This window comes from Fusarium vanettenii (assembly GCF_000151355.1).
Source record: "Fusarium vanettenii 77-13-4 chromosome 12 genomic scaffold NECHAsca_15_chr12_5_0, whole genome shotgun sequence".
NCBI classification, from domain to species: Eukaryota; Fungi; Ascomycota; class Sordariomycetes; order Hypocreales; family Nectriaceae; genus Fusarium; species Fusarium vanettenii.
In genome coordinates, this window is record NW_003315870.1 from 441,433 (window position 1) to 454,291 (window position 12,859).

The 12,859-nt window shown below is 50.8% G+C and overlaps 5 protein-coding genes across 5 annotated transcripts; 4 read left to right on the forward strand and 1 right to left on the reverse strand.

The window, feature by feature from the left end:
* Positions 1 to 66: 66 nt before the first annotated feature.
* NECHADRAFT_97808 (uncharacterized protein) lies at positions 67 to 2,060 on the forward strand (the record flags this gene model as incomplete). The annotated part of the gene is made up of 5 exons (XM_003047213.1): positions 67 to 186; positions 237 to 334; positions 365 to 402; positions 458 to 532; positions 571 to 2,060. 5 exons carry the CDS (start codon positions 67 to 69, stop codon positions 2,058 to 2,060), a joined length of 1,821 nt encoding a protein of 606 aa, XP_003047259.1.
* A 228-nt stretch (positions 2,061 to 2,288) lies between these two features.
* Positions 2,289 to 5,739, forward strand: NECHADRAFT_123248 (uncharacterized protein; the record flags this gene model as incomplete). The annotated part of the gene is made up of 7 exons (XM_003047214.1): positions 2,289 to 2,412; positions 2,468 to 2,483; positions 2,532 to 2,554; positions 2,603 to 2,720; positions 2,768 to 2,867; positions 2,917 to 5,210; positions 5,259 to 5,739. The coding sequence occupies 7 exons, from the start codon at positions 2,289 to 2,291 to the stop codon at positions 5,551 to 5,553; spliced, it is 2,970 nt and encodes a 989-aa protein (XP_003047260.1). The 3' UTR covers positions 5,554 to 5,739.
* Positions 5,740 to 5,790: 51 nt separating this feature from the next.
* On the forward strand, positions 5,791 to 8,357 carry NECHADRAFT_87733 (uncharacterized protein; the record flags this gene model as incomplete). Its single annotated transcript, XM_003047215.1, has 2 exons — positions 5,791 to 5,872; positions 6,046 to 8,357. The coding sequence occupies 2 exons, from the start codon at positions 5,791 to 5,793 to the stop codon at positions 8,355 to 8,357; spliced, it is 2,394 nt and encodes a 797-aa protein (XP_003047261.1).
* A 551-nt stretch (positions 8,358 to 8,908) lies between these two features.
* Positions 8,909 to 10,743, forward strand: NECHADRAFT_87734 (uncharacterized protein; the record flags this gene model as incomplete). The annotated part of the gene is made up of 2 exons (XM_003047216.1): positions 8,909 to 9,193; positions 9,244 to 10,743. 2 exons carry the CDS (start codon positions 8,909 to 8,911, stop codon positions 10,741 to 10,743), a joined length of 1,785 nt encoding a protein of 594 aa, XP_003047262.1.
* Positions 10,744 to 11,595: 852 nt separating this feature from the next.
* NECHADRAFT_87735 (uncharacterized protein) lies at positions 11,596 to 12,490 on the reverse strand (the record flags this gene model as incomplete). The annotated part of the gene is made up of 3 exons (XM_003047395.1): positions 11,596 to 11,649; positions 11,762 to 12,228; positions 12,373 to 12,490. 3 exons carry the CDS (start codon positions 12,488 to 12,490, stop codon positions 11,596 to 11,598), a joined length of 639 nt encoding a protein of 212 aa, XP_003047441.1.
* Positions 12,491 to 12,859: the final 369 nt, after the last annotated feature.

A 12,859-nucleotide genomic window follows, 5' to 3' on the forward strand; every position in this document is an offset into this window, starting at 1 on the left:
GGATCGTGATCAATTCCTACAGTCCATCTCGAAATCACCCAAACCTCCTCGTTGCAATTCACCGCCATGTCAAGACAGTACCTCAACTTCCCCAGTCTCCCGGACAATGCGGAGAAGGACGGAAAACTGCGATTGAACCGACATTCCAGCTACATCACCAATGACCATGACTTTCCAGCTGCTAAGGTTGGTGTTATCTCAATTCCTTGTCTCCGCCATGGCTGACAGATCACAAGACTATGCTATACGCTGCCGGAGTGCCGGACGAACACACCATGCAAAACAGCCCGCAAGTTGGAATTGCTTCGGTGTGGTGGGAGGGGAATCCGTGCAAGTAAGCAAATCCGCCCATTTACTGCCTAAGAAACCTAGCTGAGTTTGAGCCCTCTGTTAGCATGCATTGTAAGTTCTGTTCTGTTCATCTTCCTCGTGTGTAGTACTAATATGGCCTGCAAAGTGCTCGAGATCGGAAAGGTGGCCAAGGAAGCCGTCATGAAGGAAGGATTTCTTGCCTGGCAGTACAACACGATTGGTGTCTCAGACGGCATTACAATGGGACATAACGGTGAGTACTGGAGACACAAAAAGACACATGGCTGATAGCTTCAGGCATGCGTTTCTCACTACAGTCCCGCGAAATCATTGCCGACAGCATCGAAACAGTCACCTGTGCTCAGAGTCACGACGCTTGCATTGCAATCCCAGGCTGTGACAAAAATATGCCTGGCTGTGTCATGGGCATCGCGAGGCACAATCGTCCCTCGGTGATAATATACGGCGGCACTCAACGTGGAGGCTTCAGTAAGCTTCTACAGCGGCCGATCGACATTAACACTTCATCCGAAGTCCGAGGCGCATACATACTGGGTAGGATGAACGAGTGGGCTAAGAGATCCGACTACACGCCCGAGGAGCTCATGTGTGATGTCGAGAAGAATGCGGTGCCAGGACCGGGAGCCTGCGGTGGAATGTACACTGCCAACAGTCTTGCGGTTGTCATCGAAGTTCTTGGTCTTTCCATCCCAGGGTCTTCCTCGTCACCGGCCAAATCTCCGACCAAGATGAGAGAATGCAGTTCCATGGGCAAGGTTATCCGAAACTGTCTCGAGAAGAACATCAGACCCAGCGACCTCTTGACTAGGAAGGCTTTTGAGAATGCTCTCACAATCATGATGTGTCTTGGAGGATCAACCAATTCAGTCCTACACACAATTGCTATGGCTAAGACAGCTAATGTCGACCTCACGCTGGACGACTTTCAGCGTGCCTCCAACAAAACACCCTACATCGCGAATATGCAGCCGAGCGGGCGCTACAACATGGAGGATCTATACAACATCGGAGGGATCCCGTCAGTTGTCAAGCTCTTGATCGCAGGAGGGCTTCTCCGTGGCGATACATTAACCGTGACAGGCCAGACGTTGGCCGAGAATGTGGAATCTTGGCCTTCTCTCCCCCAGGGACAGGAGATTATACGATCTCTTGATGCTCCGATCAAACCCACTGGCCACATCGAGATCTTACGCGGGAACATTGCCCCTGGAGGAGCCGTGGCCAAGATCACAGGGAAACAAGGCCTTCAGTTCACTGGCAAGGCCCGAGTATTTGATGGCGAGCAGGCTTTGTGTACCGCACTGGACAAAGGACAGGTGCCTCGCGATGAGAACATCGTCTTGGTCGTGCGGTATGAAGGCCCCAAAGGTGGTCCCGGGATGCCAGAGCAGCTGAGGGCCTCAGGGTCATTGATTGGAGGCAACTTCAAGAACGTTGCCCTCATCACTGACGGGAGATACTCTGGTGCCAGCCACGGGTTTATCGTTGGACATATTGTTCCGGAAGCAGCTGAAAGGGGACCTATCGCCATCGTCGAGGATGACGATGTGATCTGTATTGACGCAGTATCTCATCGCATTGACATGCCACACATTACAGAGGAGCAAGTCAAGAGGCGCCTAGGGTGCCTGAAGCCGTTCGATATGCCTGTTACAAGAGGCGCTCTTGCCAAGTACGCGCATCTGGTGAAAGATGCTTCTAGAGGAGCAGTGACGGATATTTTCTGAGAATGGTGGATAATCGGCTGGAATATCGATACTAGATAACTGCGAGATAAAACTGAGACCCATACGGACTAGCGTTACTTACCATCGGAGAAACTCGTCCCCGTCTTGATCTAGCCCCTCCTGTAAGGCTGCAGCAGTTGAGGGGTTGGGCATCATCCTGCTTAAATCGCTTGCCCAGCTCACCATTCTACTATCGGTCGAAAGTCTTTCAGGGCTTGATTTAACAGAATGGTTGTCCTCGATGGTCATGAATTTCTAACGGTAGAAGAAAAGAGGTTGAAGGAGGATCGCGATCGTACTAAATACTGGAAGAAATGGGGGCCCTACGTTTCTGAGAGACAATGGGCTACAGGTGGGTTTCGGGAATACTAGCTAAAGACACAAATAATCACTGACACGAAAGAAAGCTAGAGAAGATTACTCGTACGTCTCTCCCAAGTGACAGGAGAATAGGTGCTGATCTGTGACAAGCACCGACGGCAAGCCCTGGACTTGTAGGTAACATCACCATTATTCTCTGACTAAAACTAATGTTTCGCAAGACTTCACTCACGAAGATGCTCGCAAACGCGCCTATCGATGGGGAGAAGACGGCATTGCTGGCGTTTGCGACTCGCACGGTTGGCTCAACATCGCATTCAGTTTTTGGAATGGCAAAGAGTAAGACCCTCAGTAATATTGTTGTGCTCCGGGCTAATAAGTATCAGCGAAATCCTGAAAGAGAGACTTTTCGGAGTATCGAGCGAGGAGGGAAACCATGGCCAGTCTATCAAGGAAGCTCATTTCCACGTAGACAACGTCCCTACTGTCTGTCGACGCTACTTCTTGCAGAGGCATTTTCTAACAGCTAGACTAGCATTCTTACATGAAATACCTGTACAAGTATCCTCAGAAGGAGTTCCCCTATCGCAAAATCCTTGAAAATAGCCGACGTCCAAAGGATCAGCGGGAGTATTCCTTACTGGACACCGGCGTCTTCGAGAACGATGCCTACTGGGACATCTTCATCGAGGTTGCGAAAGGCGACGAAGACCCCGAGGACCTTCACTTCCGCGTCTGCGCTTGGAACCGTGGTAACGAGCGTGCACCTATTCATATCATCCCCCAGGCTTGGTTCCGCAACACACGGGCCTGGGGGCATGAGCCTGACAGACCGGAAGACAAACCGTCTCTCAAACTGATCGGGCAAGATTCAGTCTGTGTCCGTCATAAATCACTTGGAGAACTCTTTTTGTTGCATTCTCCGTCCCCTGGCACTGGGGTTAGTGGAGATGATGTCTTCCCAAAGATGCTGTTCACCGAGAACGAGACCAACTTGGATGCCCTTGGACTCGGCACCAACAAAACACCCTACGTGAAAGACGGCTTCCATAAGCATATTGTCAACAAAGCTACCGATGCTATCAACCCGGATCAAACAGGAACCAAGTTTGGTTCTTGGTATGCTTTTGATGAGGACGGGGGTGTTAACCCCGGCGAGTGTGCCGTTGTTCGCTTCAAACTAATGCGCGAGTCTCTGACATATCTGGATGAAGAACTGTTTGACGACGTGATGGAAAGGCGAAGGGAAGAGGCTGACGAATTTTATTCTCGCCTCAGCCCACTCCCAATGTCTGATGATCTGCGAAACATCCAGCGTCAGGCCTTTGCTGGCCTTCTGTGGTCCAAACAATACTATCATTTCAACTGGGAGCAGTGGGCGAAAGGGGATCCAACATCGCCTCCTTTCACACGAAAGAACGTCGACAACAAGCAGGGTAAGCGGATTCACTGGGACCATGTCTTGTCAGTGAGAGACTCATGGGAATATCCCTTCACAAGCCCCTGGGACTCTGCGTTTGACTGTGTTGTCATGGCGATGTTGGATCCAGACTTTGCCAGATACCAGCTGGATCTACTGACCAGGGAGAATTACATGCAGCCCAGCGGACAAATTCCTTCGAATGACTGCAACTTTGACGAAGTCGACCCTCCCGTGCTCGCTTGGGCCGCGTTTCGTGTCTTCAAGATAGAACGGAAGATGTACGGCCGCCAGGACTTGGAGTTCTTGGAAAATGTGTTCCAAAAGCTCCTTCTCAACTTCACCTGGTGGGTGAATAGGAAGGATACCGAAGGGAAAAACATCTTTGAAGGCGGCTTCCTCGGCCTAGATAACATCGGGCCCTTTGATCGATCTGCTCCTTTACCGACGGGGGGGACTGCTGTTCTTCAGCAAGCGGATAGCACCGCGTGGATGGCCTTCTACTGCCTGTCAATGCTCAACATCGCTCTGGAGCTTGCCAAATACCGTCGAAACTACGAGAGGCTTGCCGCCAAGTTTTTTGAGCACTTTATCCTCATCAGTGACGCGATGGGCGACCTCTGGAATGAGGAAGACTTCTTTTACTACGACGCAATTTCCTGGGGTGGTGGAAGAACCCGCCAGCTGCGTGTCAGGTCGCTTGTTGGCCTTATCCCTCTCTTGGCTACATTGACTCTGGAGCCAGAGATGACCAACAAAGTTCCTTGGTTCAAGAAGAGACTGGACTGGTTTATAGAGAACCACCCAGATCTCGCCGAGCGAAACACTGCTAGTATAAGAAAACGTGGAAAAGGCAATAGACTACTGCTAGCCCTGGCGAGCAAAGACCGGCTGGAGCTCATCCTCAAGAGACTTTTGGACGAAGATGAGTTCTTCTCGGACCACGGCATCCGCTCTCTGTCGAAGTATCACAGGGATAACCCCTACTGCGTCACCTCGAATGGAAAGAAGTTCGAGGTCGGTTACCAGCCTGGCCAGTCTGATGGCAACACCAACTGGAGAGGCCCGATCTGGATGACCGTCAACTTTTTACTGATTGAGTCTCTGCAGCGGTTCTATCTCTTCTACGGCGACTCGTTACGAGTCGAATGCCCAACAGGATCGGGGGATTACATGCATCTCGGAAGAATCACCGAGGAGCTTCAACATCGTCTGCAGCATTCGTTTGCGGGAACAGACGATGGCAGGCGCCACATCAACGCTGGAAATGATACACGAGACTATGACCCCTTCTGGAAAGACTATGTATCTTTTTATGAGTTCTTCGACGGTGACACGGGCCGGGGACTGGGAGCCAATCATCACTGCGGATCATCTAGTCTCATCGCCAGGGTAATCCACGACACAGGGTGAGTAGTTCCTCCCGATAGAAAGTCTCAGCTAACTGTCGATAACAGACTTCTTTGTCGCTTGCCTCAAACTCCTCGCACAGCAAGCGTTGGCATGCAGCATTACTTTGACGAGGTGTTTGGGAAGCCAAAATATCGCCACCCACGGCTTTCATCTACACGAGCTTTTCAAAGTGATCGGTATTTCGCTGAAGAGGGACAAGATGAGGAAAAAGCTGTGGAGGCGGATAGTTCTAAGAAGGCTGAGGCCGATGCTCTGTTGGCCAACTATATATCGGAACAGCTCGAGAAGGTTAAGATTGGTGACTCTGCCTTGGATATCAAGGACGAGATTGAAACTTGATGACAGAAGAGGAACCAAGGGGGTAATTGATTGGACTTCTACCTCAAGCCCTATCTCTACCTGAGCTCAACCGTGAGACAGACGAATGCTCAACTCTACCCACAATGCGTATGATACTTCTTTTCGGATGAGCTATTGCCCCAGGATAGAGCATAGGTGCCCATATTGATGATTTATGAACAGTGAGAGCTAGTTGACTTCTCGAAAACGAGTGATGATCTGACAATCTCAACCACAATGGTGAGGCTGAATGACTGGGCAGAACCCATGCACAAACCCACCCAGGAGCTGGAGCCAATAGAACATCATCACCCTCGCCGTAAGCTTGACCCCGCTTGACGAAAGCTGGGCCCCAGTTAGGCCGCAAACACTCGTCAAACGTCCAAGCCGGGTTTGATAACTACGACGACGACCTTCGATAGGCTTCGAGCAGACCATATTATCTTCCTGAACGATATTAGTCCTCCCACACTCTCCTCCTAATGTCCACAGTCGATAATCCTCTTGACTGGGACGAGATTGGCGACATCGGCCATCCCGATCCCGAGTACGCCGAGTTTGGCTTTCACGACTTTGCAAAGGAGTGGAAAGACAGGATCCTACCATGGTACAGCTTCCGTGACAGTACGGGCCAAGCAGGGCGAATAAGCGATATTGCGTCGTTCTTGCGCACATGGCTCTTCTTTGGGCTTCTGAAGGAGGTTCTTGGAGAAGATCTCGGTTCTGTCCAGCATCTGAAGACCAAGGGGCGCATCGACAAAGGCAAGGTAGTGAGACAGATTGAGGAATGGAGAAGACGAGAAGTTGAAACTCCGGCTGGCCGAACGAGCCGCCTAGCCCGAGTCCAGCTCGTCTTGACTGAAGCTCGATCTCTAGTAACAGAGATATGCTCCGTTGACGAAGTTGCCGATACACATATCGATCCGGGAAACAAGGATATTCCTCTATCACTGATGGTCTTGGGAGAAATGCTCACAGGGTACACGACCAGATTACTGTTGGAACTGAAAGAGGTTCGGATCCGAGGATGGCATATCGACGGCAACAGAGGCTGGGGTCAGACATCTGCGGTTTTGAAGACCATGAAGGAGCGGTGGAACCGAGACACGGTCCGAATGCTCAATGGCTCACTCGGGGGCCATGCAACAGCGCAATTATATGCTCTACATCTGACGGCCGGCTCAAATTCCCCACAAACCTCCCCTCAGGGCTGGGATGTTAATGGCAAGGGGTATAACCAGGCACACAGCGACACCTGCGACCTCAACGACAATGAAGACCTAATTGGACCTGACCAGAATAAACTGGCCGAGGTTATCGAACGAGGCAAGATCCCCTTGGTCAAGTACTCTTCTTCATCGGGGAAAATGGAGATTCTAGAGTTTGAGCCGGGAACGAGGTACGCCATCATCTCTCACGTCTGGGCAGATGGATACGGCAACCCCAAGGAGAACAAGATTCACAGATGCGTCCTCGAATTCTTTAACGATTTATTTCTTGACACGCAAAATCTCCTACGTCGAAAGGATCCAGATCCAGAGCTCCCCTTCTGGATTGACACCTTGACAATCCCCGTCAATAACCCTGTTCAACGAAAACGGGCAATCATGACCATGCACCACGCCTACACAAACGCAGACTTTATGGTGATTATTGACTCGGCTCTGGCAAAGATGGAAGTGGGCAAGTCGTACTCAGAAACCGCCATGAAGATCTTTACAAGCCGCTGGATAGGAAGGCTGTGGACTCTGCAGGAGGCGTATTTAAGCAAGAAGCTGATCTTTCGATTCGACAAAAATGAACTTGTGGATATGGATCAGCTTGAGAGTAACTTCTTTACCAGCCACACACTCGCAGACTCGATGGTGGCCGGGAAAGCTCGCAAGTACTTTGACAGGCTGCTTGGTTGGCAGAGGCAGAAGAGGATCTACGGCGTCCCCATATATGACAGCGTACTACTTGCGTCTGTGTGGGAGGCTGTTCAGTGGCGCACGACGAGCCTAGTCGTTCACGAGACGCAGGCTTTGGCTACTCTATTTGAGATTGAAGTCGACTTCCCTGATGACTTTGATCACACTTCATGCGGTCCGCAATGCGGCGAGGCATCGACAGGTCCGTGTCGAGAGAATCTCGATAAGAGGATGACATGTTTCCTCGAGTCGCTTTACGATGCTTACCCAAACTCTATCCCGCCAGGAATCATCTTTGTGCCTGGAAGAAGACTTGCTGTCGAGGGCTTTGGATGGGCTCCCTGCACTTGGATGGTTGGGCAGAACGTGGGTCACGATGACCCCATCTTTACCCATACAACTGCAGCCGAGTTGACCCTGAACGGTTTGCTTGTTCGATACCCAGGTTTCCTCCTTCGCTCATCTGAGAATCGTATATACGATCCCGTGGAGCAAAAGTTCGCGTTTCCCTGCGATATCCTCTTGCTTGAATGGTACTGCGTCCAACCATGCGACGACAAGACGGAAACGCTGCCCAACATGGATAGCCTAGCCATAATATCCTCAAAGGAGGAAGTTAGAGAGGATAAAGTGATAGCTCTTCTTGTTTCAGTCAAAAAGACAAGGCGTCCGAAGCTGTACGTGGAGATTCTACAGCGCGTCTGGATCTGGAGGGAGAGGGACCAGGCAAGGATTGAGGAGCTGAGAAGGACGTTTTGGGATCACAAGGTTTCTGTTTGTGAGTACGGCGAGATCTTGAACGGCGATCAGCAGTGGTGTATAGGGAAGCATAGGTGGGACCCTGCAAGGCTGGAGGAGGGCAACCATCTTGATAGTACTCTGAGTCCCCTTTGAAGTTTCTAGCACATTGATTAGTTATTTAAGCCTGTAACGGAGTCTTGGTGGAAGTTTGACCATTATCCTAGGTGATTTCACCTCTGATAATAGCGTAGTTGAGCATGAGTGCGACTGTGAGCGGAGGTAGAGGAACTCAGGCGAAAAGGCCTCGACCGTTCGATCTACCAGCTAGCTTCCAGTTTGGGCCACGCTATCGAGTCTCGGCCCGTCGCGCTTGCCAAGCTTGTCACTGCCCATCGACTATTGCATTTGAATGCTCCGAGCGAGAACGTGGTTGGACTTTGGTGATGCATGTGGACCGACCTAATGAGCAACTATTCAACGCCATGTCTTGACCTAGCCAGCGACATCAATGTTCAGGATTAAATGGCCGATTCAGCCAGCCACCCCGCCTTCCATCTAGACCACTCGAAGAAACACACATGAATGGCTCTTGCCACGCGTCAAGGCTTATAAAACCCAAAGCCAGACTCAGCGTCATCTGGTCTTCGCTCGCCTCTCCATCCCGTGAACCGTACCACTGAGCCCTTGACAACATCCGCACAACCATGGCAGATTCATACACAACCAAGGTCCAGAACCTCCTCACCGTTCTCGGCCGCGTGACAATGCTGGACGAGACCGAGGTTGTTTTGTCGCTACAGACGGCTTTTCTCACAACATCATCAATGTCAGCTCTCAAGACGTACTTTCAGGCCCCTCCAGCGTCGGGGTCTTGTACAATCGATGGTGTGGACCTGACGGACACCATCGAATCACTGGGAAATGCGGCTATCGCTGCACAGATCGCAGACTGCTCGCTGGAATACGGCTTCAGTTCCATTGCCAATCGCGTAAGATGCGCTTCAAACTTCTTTGGTGGAATCCATCTGACAACAGACAGGACGTGGCAGTAAAGCTCCCTGGTGAATTGTTCAACACCATCATGCCGTGCGTTTTCGGTAACCATATCAACGGTCAACTCCACGCAGATGGCCTGCTTCCACTACAGGTGCTGAGACAGGATCCCACCTTTGTGACAACCTTCGAGAGCGTTCTCGTCAGTCCACAGTTTGACCCGTTTCGCGGTCAAGGTGACTACTACTACGCAATGATGTGCTTGTTCGTCTACGTCTATCTGATCAAAGGTCCTGGCTTCGCACTCGACACCACATTGGAGATGTCTCCAGCCCTTACCATCATTCGAGCATGGCAGAGCAACCTGACTGCACCAACTACTCCGAACCTCAACTACCTTACTGCACTACAGTTTGATGTTGTTTTCAACGCATATACGCCTAGTGGCATATATTCTCCCACTCGCAATGCCGATGCAACGCTACTGGACTTTGCCCAGGCGGTACAAAACGAGGGTTTGATGACAATCCCAACGGCAGACGCCTCAACAGGACCTGAACCAGTGCCGACAAACTTTACTGACGGCTCGATCTTTGCCGGCGTAGACGTTTCCCAGTTCAGTCCGGTCAGCTACAGGCTCTGGAAGAAGTGGATGGGCACACTTGACGACCAAAGCCCAGGCAATTTCTGGCGTGCTGGCATCATGGCAGCGGCAGCCCAGACCTTGGAGACGAACAAAAGTGACACCATTCCTTCAGGTGGAGGCGAGCCACCGGTCATTACCCTGTTTCATTTTGTCACACATGGAAAGGACCTTGCAGATTGGTACAAGAACCATCAGGATGAACCCTACATGAACTCCGACATCAATCTGAACAATACGACGGAAACAACAGAGTCAGGGGCTCAAGCCGAGGGTAAAGCTATTATGGGCTGCTTCGTGGCCGGCACAAAGGTCGAAACATCGAACGGGGCAATTGCGATTGAGTACTTGAGAGAGGGCGATCAAATCTTGACCCGCGCCGGCGGGGCACAGCAATGGGGCACCCGCAGTGACGAGGTTGTCGAGAACCCGTCTCCTGCCACCTTGTACGGATTCAACGGGGAAGCACCTTTCTTCACAGCGGGACACCCGTTCTTCACCGCAACCGGCCTTCGTTCTATCGATCCCGAGACTGCCCGCAAGGAGAATCCCTGGTTGGAAGTTGGCCAGCTCAAGCCTGGACATGTGCTACTTCGCTTGAACGCAGAGAAGGGGTACGACCGGAAGGTGATCAATTCTATCAACATGTCTCGAAGCGATGTTACCAGTGTGTACGGAGTACATCTCCGGGAAGGGCTCCGGAGTTACCATGCCAATGGATACCTAGTGGCCATCAATTACCCGGAGATCACAGCCGTGTCGATAACTCGGCAGCTGAAGACCTTCCCTCCGGCCCAAAGAGCTGCAATAATTCAGAGTCTTGGTGTGCTGAAGCCTTTGTTCGAGCGCTTTGGCGCTGGGACAGTCATGGACAAGTTGATAAAGGAAACCGGCTCTACCTAATGCAAGTAGAAACATAAACTACGTGCACACCTTCAAGATGATCCTATTCCCCATCCGACGCGCCAAGATCCAAAGCCTCCAAAGTCCACTCGAGGTAGCACTGCAAGTCTTGCTTGATTTCATCCTTGATGGATGCAATTATGTGCTCTGCCCATGGCTCCATATACCCCTTGTCCCGCATTGTACTCAGAAGAACAGCATAATATGCCAGTATTAGCAAACTGACTTGATCCCCTTGTTGTAGAATTGCAGGCAGTTTGCACAGGCTGGCAGACCTTCATCGCACTGTTGCATAAAGCATTTCTAAACAAGACTTCAGGGCCGCCAGGGGACCGTCTTACCTTGAACTTTCGCTTCCTACATGTGCTACAACCAGTGGTGGACCTCTTCCGAGGTTTCCGATAATGAGCAATGTTCATGGATGGGTTCAGAAAGTAGTTTAAAGTTCCTTGGCGTGCCTGAAATATGTGTGTTCATCTTTGGGGCGAACTTCTCCTATAATCCGATCCTCAGTTAGAGAAGAGGTTTCAGATCAAAACTTGTCACTTCCAATTAACTCGTCTAGTGCAACTCACGGTGACTCAGTACAAAGATAACCCACTGCCATCATGGATTTATGACTAGATTTATTCAGCTTTATAGAAAACGTTAGGTCAGGCTAATAACTGAATAACCGCAATCTTGCTCCTATGCCCCTTGATGAGAAGAGACAGATCCGCCTAACATCCCAATTCTTCAATGATGAAATGGCCCGATTAGAATTCTCTTTAGCTTCGACCATTACGAATAATAGCTAGCCTTGGTGAGTCGACCGCTCATAATCTGATATTTCTAGTCGCTCGCTTTCACCCTTCAGGTACTAAGCGTCGCGAAATAACTTTCCAGCGTGTATGAAAGCATAAACGACTGCAACAAACACCATTGGCGTCGCGTCGAGTGCATAGATGAACGCCTCGTGCGAAGTCATGTATCCTCCCTCGCCTTGTAGTTACTCGACGCCCCTAACCAGACTACGTACCATCATTGCACCACCAACCAAGTAGGTGGCTTGAAAGTACCTTGAGGAGCTGGGCATTCCCGTCATCTTGTAGTCTGCTATACTCGTTCTAACCAACCGGCGAGAGACCGAGGTAATGATGAGAAATAGGCCCAGAGCCGCAAGTTGCACGATCAATCCCGAAATGATGAGGGCTCTACCCAGGGCAATCCCCTTCAGATCACCCGATGCTGGTGCTGCTGAACCGAAGACCTGGGTAACAAAGCATCCTAAATCCACCGTGACAAAGAAAACCGTCATCGGACGGGGCGGGATTACTATCCGATCTCGGATTTGGAAGACCCGGATAGATCGTCCAAGGGTCATGTACACGGTCGCAACGATGAGTCGCGTCGTTCCCAGAATTAAGATGTTCTGCATGATGAAAGGGCCTGCAATGTTGGGCTCACTGTGCGCCTGAACGCGACCGTAATAGCCAAAGGCCTCGCCTGGAAGACATTAGAAGCAGAAAAGAAGGGTGAAAGAAGGATTGGGAGGGGGGCGTACCGACAACCCCAAGCGTCAGGGGCAGGAAATCCCAAGCTCGAAGCCATCCCAGCAGGCCAAGATGCACGACGGCAGAGAGGCCGAACAAAACGACAAAGGTCCAAGCAGCGCCTTCATTGGGTTGATGTTAGAAAAAAGAGGATTTGTGCCGTTGACGATGGGGCCGAATGGAGGGCTGGTCTTGTTGAAAAGGGCGTGAGACATGATTAAAGTTGCTGATGAAAAGCACAAAAAAAGGCATCTTGTCGCTGCCTTCATATACCGAATGGGAAGCACAGGCCACGACGAATTGAATCCATTCTCGGGGTAGGCTCCTAAACCGTGGAAGGCCATAGCTTTAGTTGTTGCAATCTTGAAGCGTAAAGCTATCGATTGGCTGGTTGGGGATACCACATGGGTCGACCCGGCATGGTCGAGCTTAGTCGTCTTTTTGCTCGACAGGGACTAGATACGAAAATGTCCCAAATCCGAAAACTCTTAACAAGGGTTAATTCACTGGTGGGAGAAGCAAGTGAGAGCTACGACTCGTAATCAAATCGAAATATGTTAGATAGTGACAAGGTATACTCGTTA